Source organism: Poeciliopsis prolifica, unplaced genomic scaffold (genome assembly GCF_027474105.1).
Source record: "Poeciliopsis prolifica strain line A6 unplaced genomic scaffold, Auburn_PproV2 SCAFFOLD009, whole genome shotgun sequence".
Classification (NCBI taxonomy): Eukaryota; Metazoa; Chordata; class Actinopteri; order Cyprinodontiformes; family Poeciliidae; genus Poeciliopsis; species Poeciliopsis prolifica.
Window position 1 is genome coordinate 6,515,263 of NW_026562384.1, and position 22,562 is coordinate 6,537,824.

Genomic DNA, 22,562 nt, shown 5'->3' on the forward strand with positions numbered 1-22,562 from the left:
TCCTGAGGTCGCATCGGACTGCTTCCGGGGCAACGCCGTCCCTCCCTCTCTCCGCCTGCCGCGCTGAATGAAAAGCAGCTCTTTGTGATACTGTACTGCCTCATCAACTCCACTCAGGTCGTCTCACCCACTACTTCTCAAACGACAGACAACAGATGTGAGGAAGCCCCCCGATGAGGCCTGGACTCCAGCAGCGAGCAGCATGGTGGTGCTGCCGGTGGGGGAGGCTCCGGGTAAAAAGCCTCGGTGGCTGAATCGCGTTGAATTCTCCCTCATAAAGGCGGCGGACTGACAAGACTTTCTGTCCCACGCAGGCGGGAAATCGGAGCTCTGAGTCGGATCAACAGGAAATTAAAAAAGAACAACAAGGTTTAGACGAAGGCAAACAAACTTCCACCAGCTCTGCGCAGATCTCCACGACTGAAACGTCAACAAATAGCAATTATGGGCAGGAATATCGTCACAGCCGTCATCCCGCTTCAGTGCAGCAAACTGGAGCTCTTGTAGCTCTTAGACATTCTCAGTCATCAGCTGTATTCTGTGTTTTATTGGGGTTTTATTTGACCAACTAACAAAACTTGTGCACAAATGTGAAATCTTCACAAAGTGAAATAATCCATGGATTTTAACTTTCTTTTATGAAAGTCATCGTCAACATGTGGCACAAATGCATATTTAAGAATGTCTGTGAACTCTTGAAACACAGTCTTTTGGATTTAGTTGTGAACTTTGACTGGGCCGTCCAAGTCTTAGCTTTAATCATTCCACTGTAGCTCTGACTGCATGTTTGTTGGGTATGTCCTGCTATAAGGAGAGCAACTGTCCAAGTTTCATGTGTTTTGCAGACTCAAATATGATCACTTATAAGATGACCCTGTTTCTATCTCCTTCTATAGATATTGAGTCAAAGCATTTCCTGGATTGCACTAAGGTTGGCCAAGTTCCCAACCTGAATTCCCAACATAATGACCCAATCATCGGGTCAAAGATTCACCGCGTCGAGTTTCCATGTAAAACACACCACGTCGTTTCGTCTTGTTTGCCTAATAAAAAACAAATTCTCAGCAAGAGTCAATTTTTTTTTTTGTCTGTTGGAACATTAACGCCTGAGACAGAAATCAAAATTCACATTTCCACTTTCCCAATCTATATTGCTGAGCTGTAAATCTAACGGTGCCCTCATTGATTACGTGCATTGATCAAGTCTGCCTCTCACGTTTGAATTACTGCACAGCCTGGCGCTGGGACGCGTGAGTGTGTGTGCACCCGCGTCCGCCGGATGTGGATTTACAGTACTGGCCGTCTGCGCGCCTCGCGGCCTCTGCACGGCTGGAAACCCTCCGCCTCGGTCCCAAACATCTATCTGTCCACACTCCGCCGCCAACACATTTTTATCAGGACCTAATGGGGCTTAGCTGCCTGAGAAGGCTGCAGAAACAAGCAACCAGGCTGATACAATAATAAGACTTCCACTACAAATGTTGTCCTAATTGGAATCATCTATTCACTTTGCTGAGCATTATCGCTGGCGTGTGGCTGGCTCCCTCCAAGGCATGCACTTCATTTAATTAATGAAACTGTACTTACTGCTGAGGATTATCTTGCACTGGCCTTTATTGAGTTAAAAGCAAGGCAGAGGCAATGAAATCAAACTCTAATCTGTTGCATTGCTTCAATCATTTAGATGGTGTGCTGCAGGAGAGCACGCTCAGATAGAAAACCTGTTGGAGGCCATGAAAGAGACGTAAAACCAGAACTGAAAGCAGAACATTCAGGTGACGCAACGGTTTAGTCAAAGGCCAGACATGGATGGAATTGAGTATACGACTTAATTTGAGCTTCTTTTATTATTTTTTTTTTAAATGATAACGGGCAAAAATGTCTAAAGGTGAGAGAAGTATTGACTCAATCAAAACAACACTGCCACATTATTTGCAGTTTTAATTATTATCATTTCCAGTTGTGTGTAACATAAAATCCCAATCAGACACAAAGATGATTATGATGGCAATATGAGGGAAAAATTTAATAGGACGTTACATGGAACTGGCAGACATATCTATACCTCAAGATTATCTTTAATAATGATTAAATATAATCATTATTTATTTCCACCACTCAAAGCTCCGTGGGGGTGATTCAAATACACTGAGGCCTGTCTTTTTTTTTCTTTTTCTGAGTGACCAACGTGCTTTTTATTTTCGCAAACAGTCACAAACCATGGCGCCCAGTTCGCCGGCTTTCACTGACACTTCGCATTTCCACAACATTACAAGCAAACAGGAGGTTTTGTTATTTTTTGGATTTCCCACAGCCAGCGTCTTCCCGCCAGAGTCCCACGAGGGCCTCGGTTTGGGTTCCTGACACACTTTTTTGCGCCCTTCACACAAAGTTGTGCACACACACACACACACACACACGAGCAAAAAAAAAAAAAAAACATCCTAAATGAAAGCGCAGACCGGAGCGGCGTCTCTGTCGGTGAAGTTCGGCGGGTTTCGGAGTGTCCAGGGTCAGCCGCTTTTCCTCAGGGCCAAAAGCAACAATCCAACAAACCGACCAACCAGCAGCCGTCACAATGCAGCGAGAGGAAACAAGAGGGAAAGTCTGGATGAAAAGTGGATTTATTTTTTTATTTTTATTTTTTTTACCCTTCCTCTTGAAAAGCTAAGGTTTCACAAGTTTGGCTCTCGCAGCCCTGGAAACCCGCACGGCCGCAGTTATTCATCCGGGCAGACACCATCAATTACCACTAATTAACCAGATGATGGTCTGGTGAGCAGAAAATGAAGGAGGTGATTAATCACTCCGAGCACCTCCAGGCCTCCAACTCAACCTTAAAAAAAAGATGGGAGACTTGAATTCGAAGAGCTGCTGGGTTTCTTTTTCTTTTCTTTTTTTCTCCTTGCCTTGATGACGTGCCCAGAAACAGGACGCGTCAAAAAAACCACTGAAGAAGGCAAGCAGGAGAAAAGGGGAGATGCTTCTGAGGATGACATTAGTGGTAATAATCCACCTGATGGGGGGGAAACAAACCTTTATGCTTTGAGTTTATTATACCTTGCATACTGTCTGTGTCTGATAGGAATCAAAATCTAATCTTTTTCTTTCTTTCTTTTGTCATTAAAAGGAGGGGATTTCCTGTCTCTGCTGAGGTGGTGCTAGTCTCTCTTTTCGCTTGCCTCTCTGGGTGAGTTTTACTGGCGGTTGATGATGTAATCGTGGAAAGATCCTGGGTGCAGTCAGACTAGTAATCCGGTGGGAAAAAGCTTTCATCCGGCCAAAGCCGGATGTCTTCAGAAATAAACAAGTTAGTCTTTGCAGCAGGCAAGCATGAGGACAGTGGATAACTTACAGTGCAAAAAGTATTCACCGTAAGTGTCCCATTTTTCTCACACTGCCAGGTCTGTGATTCTTGTATAACTGTGAAGCAAAAGGAAAATGGTGATTTGTAATCAGTCGTTAATTAGGAAAATCAACTTTTAGTGCAATCTCTTCTGCGAGTTTTTCGAAGCATTTTTCTACCACTTCCTTACTTGAGTTTCTCAAGGAGATCGCGTTTGAGAATCCAAATGTTTGCAGAACGAAAGTGGTTCTCTCTGCAGTCCCCCTACCTGAAGTGTGGATCTCTGCAACTCCTCCAGAGCTACCACAAGCCTCTTGGCTGCTTCTCCGATTAAATGTTCTCATTTCCCAGCCTGTCTGTTTAAGTGGACATCCAAGTCTTGGTAGGTTTGCAGTCGTTCCCCACTCCTTCCATTTTCAGATGAAAGATAGTCGGAGGTTTAATTGTTTTTATACCCCAACCCTGATTTAAACTTTGCCTCTGATTTTTTTTCTTGGACTCTATTTACCAATTAGGGGATACCTGGACTCAACACAGCCACTTTTGAGCCAAGCTTTTTGTGAAAGCCATACTCCGTGTTTGATCTATTCCCAAAAAATTAAAAATTATTTAAAAAAAATAAGAGGTTTGACTTCTTCTTTTATGTTTTTTATGCAAAAACATAAAATTTATCTACAGAATAGTCTTCATATGGTAGAAAAAGGTACGTTTGTTTTCTTTTATTTTTTCTGTAAACGGTTTTGAGCGTATGGGAAATTATTCCTGTCTCCATCCAGGATAAATATTTAATCCGACTGGGGGAAGCCAGGAATTTGTCTTGCAGATGGGTTTTGGGGGGATTTTTTTAAGAGGCCTGCTCAGGACACAGTTATACGCACAACTCACAACGTGCCACATGCAGTCCAGTCATTTCTCACTGACCCCTCTCTGTTGAGCCAAATGAAACCGTGAGCGACCGTGCATACAGGCCCACCAAGCAAAGCGTCGGATCTTCTTGTATAAAGTAAAATGTTCTCAGCTGGGCTGCAGCAGCCCAAAAGGTCGTGTTTAGTATGACTGCTGTGCGCTAAGCTACTGCTATCATCAGCTCAGTTTGATGAGGGAGTTGGGTTGTTTTGTTGTGCACTCGCCCCATGTGTTCTTTATTACCACATCTTCTGTGGTGATCCATAGCTCCTGTGACGTTCCCCTACCCCCATTTTCTTTGGGGGCGGTAGGGGGAAGGGGGCGATTGTTTATATGTGCTAAAGATAAAAGAAAATCACGGCTTTATCACCAAGTCCTACTGGGTCTGTTTACTAAGCAGAGGGCCTCGGTGGGGAGGCTGATAAGTGTAGAGCAAGAAATGATACCTGCTTCAAAAAAAAGAAAAAAATAATTACCCTCTGCTTCTGATGCAGAGATTTTATTCTCCTGAGAAAGAGAAAAGGTTGGATCCTAAGTGTTTGTCTGTAAAATGACTCATTGTTCTGTTTTTCCATGGACTGTGAACCAAAATAAAACTCAGGGCTGGATTTAGGTGCTTCTATCCTCTCTAAGCTTCATTGCGTTGACATCTGCAGTGTGAAAATCTGCTTGCCTGTGGCGCCATCCTGTGGGGAAAATCCTCAGAGATCAACTTGAACAGAAAAAAACCCCCAAACAACTTAAATCTGAAAAATCTCATGGTGCTGACTCACTGTTTAAAAGTGTGGCGTCAGAGTTCCTATATATTTAGCGAACTCTTGTAATGTGATTGATAAACAATTCTCGGGGCCATCAAAGGTCAACCACAACAAATTTACTAAATCAAACTTATTCCGTCGCAATCGAGTGAGCCACTAAAATTGTGAAAGGTGTGCAGTAGATGCTGGATGACTCGCCGCCAACATCTGTATTTGGGCTCAATAAGGATTAAACTCAGGCTCAGTGGGTCCTAAGTGTGTGGTTTGACCAAATGCAATCCATATTTGCAAGATGTCAGAGAAATTGGTTCAGACTGAGCAACACATTTTGGGCCATCAAAATCAGCTCCTTCTTATTTTTTTTCTTTTTAAAACCAAAGACATGCATCACATCTACAACAGGAAATTAACACGAGGCCAAAGACGATCCCTGGGACTCGCTTGTAAAATGTTGTCTGGAAAGAAATGGAAACTATTTGTAAGGATTCAGGAGTATTGGCCAGGAGGAAAAAAGTCTAGAAATAAAACTTTTTTTCCCCCCATATTTATCCAATCCTAACAAATACTTAAAATAATGTGCAAATGAAAATCGGGGGAACTTTCGGGAATATTTGGCAAAGAAAGCAAGACTTTTCTAATTTAGGAGACAGGCAGCTCCAGGTGTACCACACTCACTCTGAAATTAATTGAAAGCAAAAACAAAGTGGGCAGTACTTAATGAAGCTACATCCTTCATAACTCTGGTCGAATGATTTTAATGCGTGTGTGGAAATAATCCATAAAGTATAATGAAATAAGACAAAAAAAAGAAAAAGAGCATCCGATTAAATAATAAGAGTCGCATTAACTGTTACCATAAAAAGCAAATAGATCCATTACAGCATGCTATTAATTTATTAGCCAGTAGTGCAGATTAATTGATGTACAGCTCTATTTATTTTGTAGTTTTTTTTTGCCAAGGATAACACATGGGACAGTTTTGCACAACATCCACTTACAGGCTTGTCAGTAATGCTTGCCAACCAAGAGGAGGAAAAGTTCTCAAGTACAAACGCATGATGAGTTTTTTGTACCTAAGACCATTTTCTCGACCTTCGTGTACTTTAATGGAGGCAGTTGCATTTGAAGGTGGGCAACAGAGACGAGGTTACCTTTAATCAGTCCCGTAAAATGGCGGATAAATCTGGGTGCACAAACTACAGGTGATCTCAGATTAATAGCCTGTGTACGCTTTCAATGAGCTGCTAAAGACACTGAGACGTTTCAGTCAGTAAACCTTAAATGTAAGTGGTTATTCTTTAAGAAGTGATTTAAATAGATTCCTGTACAACAGTGAAATATAGACGGGTACGTTCAGAGAGTGCAGAGCGTGAAGACGTTAACATTTGCTGTATTTCATATAGATAAAGCATGCTAGCAAATAGAAAACTATGGTCTGCAGAAAATGATGCTGACAAAGAGGCAAAGACAAACGGAGCACAGGCGGCGGCTCTTTCAGGTTGTTCTCGTCTCTCGTGATTCTGCCCGCTGGTTTGAGTCCGAATAGTTCGCACCGTCTCGGTGTTACGGTGAATTATAACCAGACAGACAGAGGAAATAAAGAAAACACTGTAAGCACAACATTAATACCTCCTAACCTCCCACACAGAAGCCGCTTCGTGCTAATAGACTGTGTAGTGTTTAGGCAGAGAGAGCACGATGTAGTGAAATACAACCTGCCATGGAGCAGCACAACAATCATTTCAAAAGAGATGAAACCGACGCAGCAGTCAACAATAGTTTCCTATAATTTAACGCCGAGCTAAGATGCAGATGAAGGTTATTGTGCAACCACTGGTGACGTCAGGTAAGATAAAACAAAAGCAACTCCCGTCAGCTTCCACTAAACGATCGCTAGTTTAAAGAGTCTAGTTGAAGAACGCTAAAGGTTTTTATTTGCGCTCAGGGAGCGAGCGGCCCCAGCCTCAGCTCTACATGATGAGTGAGCCAAACGGCCTCGTGAGCAGCGTCGCCCCCCTCCTCGCTCGGCCGGATGGGAGCTGCGAGGTTACGGAAGTCGTGGCGCATCCTAAATGAAACGGTGACATCCGTGTCATCTTCTTTCAGAGGGACCACTTTGATGAAGAAACCGATCTTGTTGGACTTCCTGAAGGCGACGATGCTGGAGAAAAAGGACAGAGATGAGTTCGGGCGTTCTGCTCTCAAACATCAACGCGCACATCGGTTTAGTGTGTGCGTGCGAGAGATCAGTGCCGTTTACTCACTCTGGATCATCCTGGAAGTCCTGAGGTTCTGCCAGTTCGTCGTACTCAGCTGCAGCATCCTTCCCTGCCAAAACCAGTTCCTTACTGGGAACAAGAACCTGCACAGGAAACAAGTTTCAAATGTAACAATAAAACTTTCCATAAATGTTCCCAGTGAAATAAAAAAGGAAGTGTTCTTTAAAGGTACACTACATAATGTTAAATGACAAAAAAAAAAAAAATCTGAGACTAACAATAAAGAACATTACATAAGAGGGCTACTTGCCCTCTTAATTATATTAACTGTATAAACTCTTGCTAAACACATTTCAACACAGCAATCAAGAACATTTTATGTAACTACATCTAGAGAATGTTGCAACTCCTCCTAAATTCTAGATGTTAGGAATATCTATAAACTACTCTCGCATTAAATTTAAATTTCTAAGGAAGCAAAAAATATCCACAAGAATAATTCGGTAACAAATTAGATTCGCCCCCTATTTTGGCGAACGCCAGAAGTTGAGACATAACAATAATCATTCTGCTCAGTTTGGCAGCCTGTGTTATTCCTGCGGTATAATCTATCTACAACCTTTATAAATCATCTTTTTACAAAAGCATACTACTAAATAAATCATTTAAAAGACTCAATATTAAATTTTCAGCTGAAAGGGCAACAGATATTACCTTGATCTTAAATATGAGAAATCTTTCCATTTTATGTTGTTCTACTATAAAGGAAAATGGGCTGTGGAGACGCTTCGTTTCAGCCGGAGGCTCTTTGTTACCCAAACTGACCCGTGAGGCTCCGACAGACCCGCCTCACAGAAACCCACCCAGCTAACAAGGCTATTTCCAGGCATGTTAGAATGAGATGAAGGCTTCCCATTTCTTGAAAAAGGGCCAGGAAATATAACTAAATTCAGAAAACTGATAAAAAATTTATTTTTATTTGACAAACATGATTTTGGGCCACAAAGGTGAAAAGAGCGTCCAGAAAGAACAAAAGTATAAATTCACCCTTGCATTGATTTATTGGGCGAGTAACTTAGCTTGACCTGGAACCACTACACTAACCAGCTGGTTTGATGAAATTAACACTTACAGCCTAATGTTTAACTTGTTTAATCCGCAATCATTTATTTTAAGAAGGAGGTCATCTAACTGCAGTTTCAGTCCAATTAAAACAACATGGCGACAGCAGAATCAAAACACACCTTGGATGTGCTGTTAATATCGTCAGGATCATCTTCTTCACAAACAGCCAGTGTGACATGAGTGATGTTCTCCACCGGGTTGGTCAGGGTTAGCAGCACCTGACTCTCCTATGCGAACAGCAAAGAGAAAAGAAAAGTTAATGTCGCCGACTCTCTCTGATCTAATGATACGATGTCTCTCATCTGTTTTCCACAGTCGATTTCAAGCAGTTTACTAAAGAACATTTTTCCAGACAAACAATATGTTCTTAACCAGTGAATTTGTATTGAAGACGAGGACACGCTTCGCATCTTATACTGATTTTAGACAAGTTGACTTAATTGCAACTTATTTGCTGTATAACATAACATTATGAAGTGTGCAGGTTTTAAATAAGGCAGTGTTTCAGTTTCCCTATATCGCTTACGTTAAATGAGAAAGAAAATAAAAAAAAGATTACAATTCTATCGACATTGGTCATCAACACGCAACACAACTGAAAAAATTACATAAAATATGGTGAAACTTTTCATTATTTCACATGAAAAGATAGAGATAATCCAGGCTGGTTTCCAGTTTCCAGTTAGCTGAGAATTGAATGTTTTGTTTTTTCTTAAGAATGTGATGCAGATGGACCAAACAAAGCAGAAACTGACCTTCATGTATCGGAGATTTGGAATGGACATTATTCTTACTTCAGGGATGTAACTCCTAATGGAAGAAAACAGAGCAACCGTTTCACCCGACAGCCAAACATCCAAACTCACAATTCACAGGTCACTGAATTGTTAAATTATTAATCATTCATTCAATTTTTTTAACTAAAACCAAATCATTTCAGCCTGACTTTGATCAAGTATTTAAAGCTGAAATTTGTTTAATTTCCAGAACGATATTTCTTTAAACCCATGCACTCGAACATGCATTTACAGCTGCACAATCAATTTTCCCCAGATTAGTCTAATCGAGCCCGAGGCTGATTTACTTCACACACACATCGACAACTACTCACACAGCCACCAGCTGAATTTTGAACTTGATTGAAGTTGGATTAAACTCTGGCTTGCTCAGGTTGTGCTCGCATTTCTGAGGAAAGCAATTAAGAAAAACAATGTTTTACAAATTAGATCAGCCATCCCTCCGTCCCTAAAGAAAAATAAATAAGACCATTAGAGAGCCGTGAAAGAGCGGAGCTGTACTGACCCTGCAGCGCAGTGAACGCTTCATCAGGAGGTGTTTGTGTCTGGGGTGGAGCTGAGAAGCTCCTGCAGGCTGGAAGTCCGGCTGCAGCAGCCGCTGACGCAGCGTGGTCACTGCACACACCGACAGACGCGGATTCTCCTCGTCAACCGGCGCACGGTAATCAAAGAGGTGCTTCGACAAAAAAATCTTACCTTCAGGTAAACTGATGGGTCTGGTGTAGCAGTCCTCAGGCAGGGGCTCCACTTCATCAAGGGCCTGAGCGGGTTCGATTGTGATTTCCTTTTGGTCCTCACCTTCTTTAAGGCTGGTTAAGAAACACAAACAGGAGTCGCAGTTTTCAAAAGTTAGGTTTTAAAACAACTAAATTATTTTATCGCAGTTTCAGTTAATAGTCCTGAGTTACTGATGCCAGAGGAACCACTGGAGTGGCTTCAAGGGGCAAAAAATAATCCACCATTGCCCCTCTCCCAGTTGTTGCTGCTCAATGCTGATTAAACAAATGAAAAGATCAAAAGGTTCTTGGTCAATGGTTTTCAATCTCACAGTGGTTTTGGATGCATCTCTGCTCCACGATTTAAATGCTTGCATTGCCTCCTCGGTACGTCAACAAGTCCTGTAGAAGCCTAATAATCTTTAATTCATTTAAGGCAGGAGGGTGGCAGCAGGGATAATGGGTCCTAATTTGTATACTTAAAATACACACAGTTTCCTAATTTGATAGATTGTTTTCTACTTTGGCCAATAAACCAAAGTATAAAACTTTGGTCTTGTGGTTTAGCTACAACAACTGGACTTTGCTTACTCTTTTTTTTTTAAACTTGTATAATTTTACAATTTTGCAGGGAGGCTTCAAAAAAAAATCTTTCCAAGCGCCCAAAAAAGGCCCTGAGCTGCGTTTTGGACACACCTTTCAGATCAAAGCTGTGAATTAAACACATATCCATAAAGCCGTCATTACAGAACACTTTGTCCTTTCACATCGTGCAACCTGATCCACCCGGATTATGGGCTGTATGCCGCCAAGTACAATGCAAACCATTGAATACAGTGATGGTAATCCCACAGCTACTGGACGCTGGGGCAATACAGACGTGCCCTGTGAAGAGACGGATCACGACTCTCCATCTGGTAATCCAATGAATGAGTCTGGGTTTAGCAGTTGCCAGGAAAACGACACTTACCGCCCTGCAGTTTGCTAGCTGTGGTGACAGAAAGGAAAGGTCTGGTACAGAAGGGATTATGGTCTGTTTTCTGGCCCCTTTGTTCCAGTGAAATTAATGCCTCAACATATCCACATTTTTTGGACACAGTTGGAGGGTGGCCACTTCCTGTTCCAACAACACTGCACAACTTTGAACAAAGTAATACATGGTCGAGCGAAGTTGGTGTGAAGAACTTTAGTTTTACGCACACAGTCCACTGGAGTTGATCCCACCCTTTTTGAAGAACTGACAAAACAGGCACCAAGCTTTAATACTTTGTGTTTGCAATTTTCCCAATATATGACTGAGCTTTGCACTATGTTGCTTATACAGGCCACATTTACTGCATTAAATACACTCAAAGTTTTTGAGCGCAAATAACGAAACATATTGACAAGAACTATATTAAAAGATTGTTGGGTAACAGCCGTCGCTCCTGGTTTTTTTTCCACTTTGTACCATTTAACAACACTAAACTCATGCTGCAGCCCCATAATAACCTTTACAGTTCAAAGTGGTGAAGAGTTTGCAGCTCCTTCCTGAGAAGGCTCAAGTTAGTAATATTGATGTAGCCACTTCTGCTCCCAATTATGTGTTGGGAAGTTTCAGCCAATTGGTAAATGTAAAAATCACATGTAAGCCATGGAATGAAAGTATGACAGGTAAAAGCTGTTTTTCTAGCTTTTACCCAACCAATTAGTAATTAATTAATTAAGTTGTGACACTGTTTACCAAAGGTGATGCTCCAACATCACTTTCGCTGTTGACTACGTTGAAAGGGCTGATAAAATAATCAAACCAACGAGGACTGTAACTAAAGATTAAGTAGTTGATTATTCTATTCAATTATTCTGACGATTAATAGAGTAATCGGATAAAACAAATCTTTTCATTTAAAAGATGCAAATACAAAAATGATTCAATTTCTTTTTTACATAAGACAATAAACATTTTATTACCCAAATGCTATAAGATAGCAATCCTTTAGTGAAGTTCAACCAGGCAAACATGCCTTTTTGTAAGATCTACAAAAAATATATATTTTTGTTGATCTTTTTATACAAAAAGATGTTAGTCATTTAATTTACGAATAAATGATTAGTCATCATTAAATTATGATTATTCATTTAATCGTAAATGATCAATCAATTGCTAAATTAATTTATAATTATTTGAATAATTATAAATTATTCAAATGTAGTTGCTGAGCAGAATCATAACAATCCCCCAGAGGTCATACAAATAGAAAATGTTTATCTCTAGGATGCAAAAATAGCCGCGTTCTTCCGATTTGCTAAACGATAGCTCACCTAAGTCCAGCCAGAGTGGCTATTGGGGCTCCAGGTCTCTGCCTATGCAGTCTGGTTCCAAGGCCGTATTTTTCCTGGGTGAATTCGGACAGAAAAAACATGATCAGGCAGTCTGCCAAAAGACAACTACGGGGGAGTCACAATGATTTATGAAATTAATCTACGGCTATTTTTCCACAAGACAAATCCTCTGTCTAAGACATAAATCCATGTCAACTCTTAACAAAATCAGAAAAGAGTTCTTTTTAACATTAAGGACAATAAATAAGCCAGATAGAGTTTTTATATCTTGCTGCGAAAGACAAGGAACACAGAACGGAGCAGCTGGAGGAAGACAAGAGGGGATTTTTTGACTTAATTAGGCTTAAATGCTTCCACCCCCCCATCAAAATAAACAGATGTTAAGATGCAAACATAAAGCTCCCCTTGTGTGAATCTAAGCTTAATTTACCCAAGGAGACATTCATGTGATCTGTGAGGTCTCTCAGTGACAGTGTTAACAAGGAAAGAGATAAAAGTGCAACTGTAATAGACAAGACTACCCAAATTGTGAAAGTATAACTCACCACCACATGAATAGTGTGTTGCTGGGGGGTAAAAACCAAAATATCAGAGTGCATTAGCAAAGGAAAAAAAAAAGGAGAGAAGGTGAAACCGAAGCAATCAAGCAGAAACATTAATGGCATTTGGTGACATGCGACTGCAACAGAAACGATCATTTGAGATGGCAAAGTGGAACCGCAGGACATCTTAAGAGGTTACAACATACAACAGGAAGCACACGTTTGAATTAATGGGTGTTAATGTAGCTAGCTTCAAAAGCAGAAAGCAGGTGTACACAAACATGATATCGACATAAACATTTTCCATTTGATCACCACAGACAAGCTGGAGGCTGTTTTGATACTCAAGCAGCAGAAATGGATGGACACAGCGTAGTGTTTGTTTCAATCAGAGCTGAAACAAAGTCACTGGTCAACCACAACTATTCTTCCTTTTTTAAAATAAAAAGTATGCTGGCACTCAGTGACACCCGCTCTACCTAAACCTGAGACCGAGCAGCAGTGGATCAGATCTTTAACTTGCATATGGCTGTTGATCTCAGTGAGTACAAAACAAATGACACCACTGCCGTTTGACATTTTAAAAGGTTACAGAAAAAGATGTGGCATTTTCGGAAAGAGTTGTGTGAAAGCGTCTCTCTCAGGGGGAGCAGAGTACCGAGAATGCCAGGGGCATGCACTGTCGTCTCCTTGCCAGCTTCTTCCTGTCTCTCTCCTGCTTCTCTCGGTGGGCGAGCTGCTGGTAATACTCAATCAGCTTGGAGATCTGTGGCAAACGAAAAGTCATCCACAAACAGGTCACCATATTCTTTGTGAATTTTTGAACAAAAGACAAGCTTTCAAGATTATAAGCTTTCACCAACACAGACTTAAGACTTTTTATGAATTTTAAATCATTAAATTTAAGACCTGTGTCAGGACGGAGATGTACAGAAGAACATTAATTTGATGTACAGAAGAAGAAGATTGTATATTTTATATTGTATTAGTGTCAAGCTTTTTTTTAATGCAAAATGCATCAACAGGTTGGCAACAGAACTGAGCCAGTGGCAAAGACAAACGGCCAGCCAGCCAACAAGTGACACATTTACACTTACCAATAATAGATGCCCAAAAAGCTACAATTTCAGACCTTTTAAGGACTTAATTTTAGACATATTTATGCAAAACCTTTTAAGATATACGGAAACTCTGTAATAATGATTCCAGTGTGAGAACCATCCATTTTAAGTCTGCTGTGTACAAGCCCAGCTTCCTTCTATATCTAAATAACTAACTTGGATGGAAATATACTTTTCCAAAAATCCAAATGACAAATAATGATTTTGACCATTTGCTAAATTCCTTTACTGAAAAAAAAATGTAGTTGACAAACTTTTTATATTTTAACGGCTCATTGGTAACAGCAGTCTCTGCAGCTGAACAAAAACATGTGACTACCCACTCTGACTGGAACTTCACTCTAAATATATAGAATAGTAATAATTTGTCATTTGTGCTGAATCTGAACCCCAAGTTCCAACCGAGTTTGCGTTTGCCTTCGGCTATGAATGTGTGGATGTAACTTTCTCAGAGAACTATTCAAAAGAATGCAGTGTGTGACCAAGGAACATGTGAGTAACTCAAGAGTACTCAAGTGACCACAGGGTACAACTTACCCGCTGACCGTGGGGGTTTTCTGGCTCCTGCCATCCACCACTGGCTGCAACAAACAAAATGCTCCAAAACATCAGACTTAAGTGGTCATAACACAAATTTACAGCTGATAATTGTGGGGTTTTTTTAGATTTAGTCTCCCCAAAGCAAACAAAATGTCCACTCTATTAATGTGCAAATTGGATTAACGCCTACCAACTGATTTGTCTGCCATTCCTACATCTCTGGAGGTCCAGCGACAGAAACCGCAGGCCAGGTAGTAGGCTTTCTTCATCGTTGTCTTGGTAGGATCATCAGGCAGAGGAGCTGGAATGTTAGTGGCCCGAGTTGACAGAGTGTGCATGCAACATGGGCAGTCAAAGCAATTTGCACACCTATATCGGTGCAAAGGGAGAAAAGTGGATTAAATACATTTCCAGAGAGTAATACTGGCAGTAGTAGAACAAGTATTAGATGATCAATAACCTGTTCTTTTTCAGCTTAGCTTCAGCAGATGGCATGTTCTCCAGACAACTGGGACAGTAATGGGAATCCACCTAATTAACAGAGACAGAGAAAGAACAGTTTATCTGTGAATAGCTTCAGCAAGAATATCATTCTCAATTGTTGAAATTTGTTTGAACTTTCTGTACAGTAGTTGCCATATCTATGGACCTTTAAGAAAACCTCCAACCTTCAAATAAACATCATTACTGTTTAAATCTATGTCTATTCAGTTATTTGAACATTTCTTACAACTAGACCAAAATATCTAGCATCTAACAGTGGCCATGAGGTGCTTTGCCACGTGTTCATCCTTTGCTTCATATCAAACCCACTTGGAGTTGTTACCACTTAATCTTAGTCTCAACTAAGCCCCAGCCCAGTTTGACAAGTTGTACATATTTATGTTTTAATGGCGTTTGTTTTATCATATTTTGAGACATAATGTGAAATAAAATGTCAAACTTTACAGTCGGATAAAGAGGAAATATTTAAATCTCATCGAGTTATGAATATGTTTGGGTTTAACTGGACCGAAGCAGTTCTTTAATAACCATCTATGTTTGCTATGCCTTAAAATCTTTCTCACTGTGTTTTTGCAAGATATACACTGGTCTATGTCTAAGTTGGAGGCAACAATAAAAAAAGAGACAGTGTCAAGTAATATTTACAGCCCCGATAAATGGCTGGTCGGAAGTTCTTAGAAACTGACCCCTTTACAAAAGTGTAAATAACAAATATGTAGTTTCAATTATTATAAAGGAATGGTTAGGGGTACCAATAGTTATGCCATTAATGATATTGTTACTTCCTAACTTAGGATTTATTTCCCCCACCAAGTATATCAACTCTAGTTAAAGGTTGAATATTTCTAAAATGTTCAGTAGATTATTTAAAGCCAATAAAAAAATTATATGGGTTTTTAGGATTATCGCGTATCTTAAGAAGAGGCAACAAAACATGTGGCTGGCGTTGTATCCAGGCCCTCTTTATTAGTGTATTCTTTATTTAGCTATAAGGAATAAATTAAACGTTATGAATTAGTTGCATAGAAACCCGTTGGAAGAGTGAAGCAGTGTAGCGTCTCTGGGTGTGGTGTTACCAACTATTGGCCTCATTACGAAACTACGATTCCTAAATAGGATGGCATAACTGATAACAAAGCCAGCCCAACGTTTATTATAAATGGGCTCATTTCGTTATGGTATAGACAATATGTATTTTTCAGTTACATAAATTGTCTTACATCAAGATTAAAGTATAGCTTAAACTACCTAGCCTGTTTACGCTACATGACGCTAACTCTAACGGAAGTGAATCCGTCCAGCCAATAAAATGACGGAAAAGCAGGAAAAGCAGTTGAACGACAAGGCGCTCAGCCATTCAATCTGCGCGATGAGTCCACAAGTCCCGCCCCTCTGTCACAGCGACAAGCAGCTCGGCTAACAACAAAGCAGTTACCCGCTATCGAAGGAAAAAATAAATAACGTACCTCATGAGACACACATTCCAGCGACCTTAACTCACTACAGTAGCGACAAAAATAAAGTTGAGATAAGGGGGCTCTAATCCTTTTCTGTCCACGGACCAGATAGACCACTCTATCTGGGTGCAGCAGAGACGCCATCTTTCACCGGCGTCGCTGGGCTGACCGACCGTTCGACTGCGTTCTATTTGTCACTGTGAGGACTAACGGCTCAGCATTGCCCTCCAATGGTGAACACTAAAACTACACCAACAGTTTCTTGAGGACAAACACTGAAGACCACGTAATCCAGAAATGCAAATATTTAATAATCTCTTCTTTTACTGTAAAATTAGCTCCGAGCATAATTTTCCCACCACATCTTAATTTAACTCATTTGAATTTATTGACATTACCTTTGGTCTGCTCATAAGCATTATTAAAGTATAATATCTAGTTCCATTCAGAATAAAGTCCATCAGTTTTGCAAAAACAGTACACATCAGTTTCCTTGTTTGCAACTCCAGCTTCTGATTGGGCTTTAAGCTACAGTGACTTGCAAAACTTGACATTTTAAAACGCTGTAAATTTATGACTAAACACTTAAATGTGGTTCACAAGGTTATCATGTCATAGAACAGCACAAAGTTTGCAACTTCATGACTGTGAAATGAAAACAGGGATGCACAGTGGCACAATTTGCACATGTGTGGGTTTTCTGGGTACTCTAGTTCCCAGAAAATTTGTGTGCATTAATCATTATTACTTTAGGCTGCATCAAATTTTTGATTTAGTAAGAGAAGAATAATGGATGGATGGATGGATGGATGGATGGATGGATGGATGGATGGATGGATGGATGGATGGATGGATGGATGGATGGATGGATGGATGGATATCGCAATGATTAAGTACAATATAGTTTGCTGTTTAAACGTTTTTGAAAACTGGTACAAAAAAAATTAAAAAAAACATTCAAAAGTAACACATTTTAATTTTTATGATTAATTATATATTTACACAGCCCCTCATCTATTTTTTTTTTTCTTTTTTTGTGGGGGAGGAGGGGCAACAGGATATTACATAGCATTATCCCTAAAGCATTATGCCCGTTTCTTGGCCCTGGGGCGTCTCTGTTCTTCTCTAGTCTTTTTAAAGTCTCTCCCATTACTGTGTTGTCAGATAAAGCCAAAGAGGCTGGACAACTTTCCACAGGGCACATGGTCGAGTGGCAGCTCACTATGACAACCGCTGATCCCAGACAAGAGAAATGATCCTTGAATAAGAAAAAGAAGAAAGAAAACAAACCTCAGCATGTTGCATTCAGAGGAACTGGGTCAAACTGTCATTGAAACTGACAGTTACATAGTCAGATTTAAAAAGATTATTATTAATATATGTATATGTTTGTATATATCCAAATCTTTTCAACCAAAATTTATTCATTCATTCATTCATTCGTTCATTCACGTTTGCCTACTAAACGTGCCCGTCAGCAGATGTCGTCATGTCTGCCCTCCGCCCCCTGACGCCGATGTTTATTTCCCCGGAGAGAGAAGCAGGGAGACATCCACAGAGAGCGGTCACCGTGTCGTGGACAGACGTCGTCATGCGGCCCTTCTCCCCGCCGCCGCCGCTGCTGCTGCTGCTGCTCGTCCTGCTGCGACCCTTCGCCGCCTGCGAAACCGGTTTGGTGCAGGTACCTGTTGATAGGAAATGTGTTTGTGTGTGTGTGCAGAACAAATTCAACAGCCTGAAGTATTTATTTATTTATTTATTTATTGCTACTGTCTTACACCTGCGCCCTGTCGCTTTTTGAGCTCTAGGAAGCGTTTATTCTTAATTAAAGCGTGAAAGCAGGATCTTATCAGGTATTTGATGTCATTTATGCCATCCGCCATAGTTAAAGGCATAAATGCCAGCACCTATCAATTATGCACGTTTATTGTATCAGTGTAAAGTGTTTGCGATTGTTAGTGCAGCTTTAAAACGCATTTTGCATAATTGTGTTTTTCTAGTCATCAAAAGAACACAAAACGTTTTGACCACAAAAATCTCTAGTTTTCCGTCTCTCTCATATGAACTAGCTTTGAAGAGAGACACCATTAACAGTGAGCTGCAAGAGCTTGAAAAGATTGTTTCCAAGTGGATTATTTAAGGTGTTTTGGTTAAAGGTTGTGCCTCTTTTTGTAATGGAGCAAAGTTCCTGTTGACTCTGGTCTTACTTTGCACTAGGACAGCTGGCAGTGGGGGGGAACTCCAGTCCACAAAACAATAGAGCTTTGAAAGGGTAAACACATTTCACTTCACTTTTTATTTCACCATTGTCCCCACAGGGAAATTTGCCCGGCAGCCACGTGAACGGATAAATAAGGAATTGGTCAGTATGTGATGATAAGTCAAACCAGATCGGAACCGTCTGTTCTGATGAATCCTAAGACATTACAGTGTCAAGAGATCCATCAAGATGAAGGTTTTCGCCTTTCTTGCTGGTGGTCTTGTCAAAGCAGAGTACATTAGAGCAATAAGCATCATAATTCATGTAACAATGTGGGCCTTTAGATCTCCTGTGTTGCTTTACATGCTTAATGGTTTGGAAAATGCTCATAAATAATATTCAAAAGTGTGACATATATTACCTTTCAAGAAAATCCAGTGCAACCAGACATTATTTAAACTCTTTTCCTACATGTAGATCATAGTGTGTGGAAGAAAGCTCCCTGAGCATCAGCATTAACACAACGACACATGATGACAGCGTCATACTCTAGGAATGATTTTTCTTCCCCAACAGGGACATGGAAGTAGGCCGTAGTTGATGGAAAAATGGATGAGGCTAAATAGATAGTAATACTGGAAGAAAACCAGCTAAGAGACTGCCAAAGGCCAAAGGTTCACCTTCTGGTTAAAGCAGGTGAACCTGCTCAACAGGGTCTTCTTGTTCCCCTGACTCTGCCAAGCCTGTTCCCTTGGCTGTGGTTTCGGTCAAAGACCCAAACCAAACAGCCAGAGGTACAATGGAACAGTTTGGATCAATGCAAATTCTTGTGCTCAAAGGACCCAGTCAAAGTCTAATTAGCTTGGAGACTTGACTGAGCCTGAGGAAGTATTTAAAGAAGAGGGATAAATAAAAGGGGATGTGAATACTGTTGCAAGACATTGCGATTCACTTTTGATCTTTTTAAAACAAACCCGGTTGAATTAAATATATAATATTTATGCTCGGTAAATGATTATGGAATCACTGAGGTCAGTGGCCCCGGACTTATGTTTAAATTAGTTTACGTTAGTTGACACTTGGAATCTGGAAGAAACTTCTTACCTCTAACTTTTGCGTTTACGAAGGTAGGTGCAGACCGTCACAGCGATCTGAGGTTAATATTGGTATTTTTTTTAATTTGCGTAACACATAATAAAAACAAATCAATACTGGCAGCAGTTGGTGACGCAAATGTACCTTTGTTAGAATTACTTGGTGTTCTAGCCAAAACACTCTTTACCTTGTGTCTGTACACACAGCGGTGTGACTTGTCCGCTGCTGGCACCATCTACCCATACAACGCAAGGACTCTAAATGGAAGTCGCAATGTGAACTTTGCCGACTACGCCGGAAAGACTGTCCTTTTCGTCAATGTCGCGACATACTGAGGACTTACTTCTCAGTATATAGGTAAGCAGCTGCACACTGTCGGCTTTGTCATTTGAGCATTACTCCATTCGCCACCTGAAATATTGTTTGTCTTCTTTTTATTCCTGGCGTTTCCCTTTCAGAGCTGAATGCACTGCACGAGGAGATGAAACCCCTTGGTTTCACTATTCTAGGCTTTCCATGCAACCAGTTTGGCAAACAGGAGCCGGGGGCGAGAAATGAAATCCTTCCGGGCTTAAAGTAAGAAAACTCTTCCACCTTTTTTTTTTGTGTGTGTGTGCAGGTCAAGCTTGAGGCAGTCACAAAAAGGAACATTGTGTAAAGGTGATAAGGAAGTTTAAAATAAATGCCATTAAATGGAAGTTTTGTTTCCTCAAACTGCTGGGTAGAAGGAACTCTGAATCCAGGAAACTAATAGTGTAAAAATGTGAGAATCCCTTAAATTATAGTTCAGTAAGGACATTTATGTAAGTGATCATAACACGAGCTGGATCTGCAGAGGAATTCCCAAAGTTTGATAAAACTTCAATCAAACTTTACACAGTCAAGAGAGTTGCCTACTGGTAATTCAATAACTTTGTTATTTTTCACCTTTTTATGCACACGTTTAAGCTACGTCTGCAGTTCCACAAATCATTACTGATTTTTGGAATGACATCACGGCGTTTAACAGCCTGAGGGATTTTTTTGGGCAGCTGCCAAACTGCAAAGTGCTGCGAGCCGCAACCACTGATAAGACTCTTTCTTTCTGGACGCCAGGTACGTCAGACCAGGCAACGGATTCGTTCCAAACTTCCTGCTGATGGAGAAGGGTGACGTGAACGGCAAGAGCGAGCAACGGGTTTTCACGTACCTCAAGGTAAGTTCCAGGTTTTAAAATGAAAAGAAAAACATTCCTGCATTCTCAGAATGCAGGAATGACGATAACCCTACATTCCAATCTTTAGGCTCCTTAAATAGCTCACTACTTAACTTTCAGAGACATTGTTTTTTTTTTATTACTATTAAAACAAATTGTTATTCTTTCTTACTACAATGGCTACATTTTCAAATGCCTCAGCTTTTTGCCGTCAAAGCCACATACTTCACTGTACAGTACTTTATTTTATTGTTAAACCCCAGTATAACCCAGTTGTCTTTGGAAGTCATCCATTTAAAGGTAGATATAGTTAGCCAATGTATAATTCAATCTTGGTATAAATAAATATTTGAAGGCTGCAGAGGCTTGGTAAAAGAACATTATTGAAGGAACAACTTAAAGACCAAGAAGCACAACACACAGCAGGTCAGTACGGTGGCCCGGAGGCGCAAACCCCTTCAGCAAATTGAAAGCACAAAAGCGCTACAACATGAATGAAAGAACGTGAAGGATGTAAAATAAAAGAATTTGACCCTTTTTTTTGTCACACTTCTTCAGGCATTCGTTACAAAAAAAAAGTAAAATCGAAGGCAAAGTTTAAAAGATGATTCAGGACTTTCTGCAGACTTAGTCATACTTCAGCTTCAGTGAAATGGAGACTTGCATCATCCACTAAAGCCATGTATCTTTAATGTTCTGACAAACATTAAAGTCAGAGCACCTTCTGGTTCAAAAGCAAAAGCGAGCTGAAGTCCAATTAGCGATTTCTTACGTCTCCCACTGGGACATATCTCTTCCGTTTTGTTCATGTTGTAGCACTTTTGTACTTTGTAATTGTGCTTTCAATTTGCTGAAGTGGTTTGCACCTCAGAGCCACCATAGGTCAGGAATAAAGGCGTGGAGCACTTTAATCAAAGCAGTATTGGCTTATGAAACAAAAGCCCAAGCTTGGGACACTGAGGACTGTTGATTCCATCATCTGAAATGCAAATCTGACCTTTATGGAGAAGTGGCAAAAAGAAAGCCAATGTTAAAAGAACACCACAAGAAGTTCCACTTCCTGCTGTGCAGCACAGCAAGCACGCTATGTGAAACTTCTAAGTACATATTTTTCTCTCTTGTGTCCATGATTGATTTACAGCAATCCTGCCCTCCAGTCGGGGACGACTTTGGCGCCCCTTACGGCAGGCTGTTCTGGGAGCCTCTGAAAATCAACGACATCAAGTGGAACTTTGAGAAGTTCCTGGTGGGGCCCAACGGAAAAGCGGTGATGAGATGGCACCCGCGTGTCCCCATGTCTACGGTCCGAGCGAACATCCGCGATCACCTTCTCCGAATCTACGCGCAGAAATTGCAGAATTAAAAAGTGATAGATGCTTCATTTCGTTTTAAGTGATACGGCAATAATTCACGCATAGGAGATGTAAGGGTAGCAGATTGGATGGTAATGTGACTGTTTCTGATACATGAAGATGGCATGTAGAATGAAGAGGAGGCTTGAAAACAGGAACTCTGTGGTGCCTCCTCTGAGTCTGGGGGTGCAGGAAAGCTTTTCAGTGCATTCGAGCTGCCCTGCAATCCCACAGCACCATGGCATCTTCTCATCCCAGGAACTGTTTGCCATTACAGCAAAATCTGTCTTTTTAAGCTTCAATAAATCATTAAGAAAGCCACGCTGATGTCCAGACTTCTCTTTAACGGCACAATAACAGCTGTAAA

General features: G+C 40.7%; 2 protein-coding genes across 3 annotated transcripts; one reads left to right on the forward strand and one right to left on the reverse strand.

Moving 5' to 3' along the window:
- Positions 1–5,881: 5,881 nt before the first annotated feature.
- dctn4 (dynactin 4) lies at positions 5,882–16,549 on the reverse strand. 2 transcript variants are annotated; one of them, XM_055034607.1, is made up of 14 exons: positions 16,363–16,549; positions 14,853–14,923; positions 14,583–14,761; positions 14,390–14,433; positions 13,390–13,497; positions 12,735–12,755; positions 12,169–12,242; positions 9,848–9,960; positions 9,657–9,766; positions 9,466–9,539; positions 9,110–9,164; positions 8,474–8,581; positions 7,275–7,372; positions 5,882–7,171 (listed from the first exon to the last, which is right to left on the reverse strand). In XM_055034607.1, exons 1-14 carry the CDS (start codon positions 16,495–16,497, stop codon positions 6,952–6,954), a joined length of 1,410 nt encoding a protein of 469 aa, XP_054890582.1. In that variant the 5' UTR covers positions 16,498–16,549; the 3' UTR covers positions 5,882–6,951. The 2 variants fall into 2 exon arrangements, with proteins under 2 accessions (XP_054890582.1, XP_054890583.1); XM_055034608.1 differs by lacking the exon at positions 12,735–12,755.
- A 1,283-nt stretch (positions 16,550–17,832) lies between these two features.
- gpx3 (glutathione peroxidase 3) lies at positions 17,833–22,516 on the forward strand. Its single transcript, XM_055034272.1, has 5 exons — positions 17,833–18,034; positions 19,855–20,005; positions 20,107–20,224; positions 20,744–20,843; positions 21,985–22,516. Exons 1-5 carry the CDS (start codon positions 17,843–17,845, stop codon positions 22,204–22,206), a joined length of 783 nt encoding a protein of 260 aa, XP_054890247.1. The 5' UTR covers positions 17,833–17,842; the 3' UTR covers positions 22,207–22,516.
- The last annotated feature ends 46 nt before the right edge of the window (positions 22,517–22,562 follow it).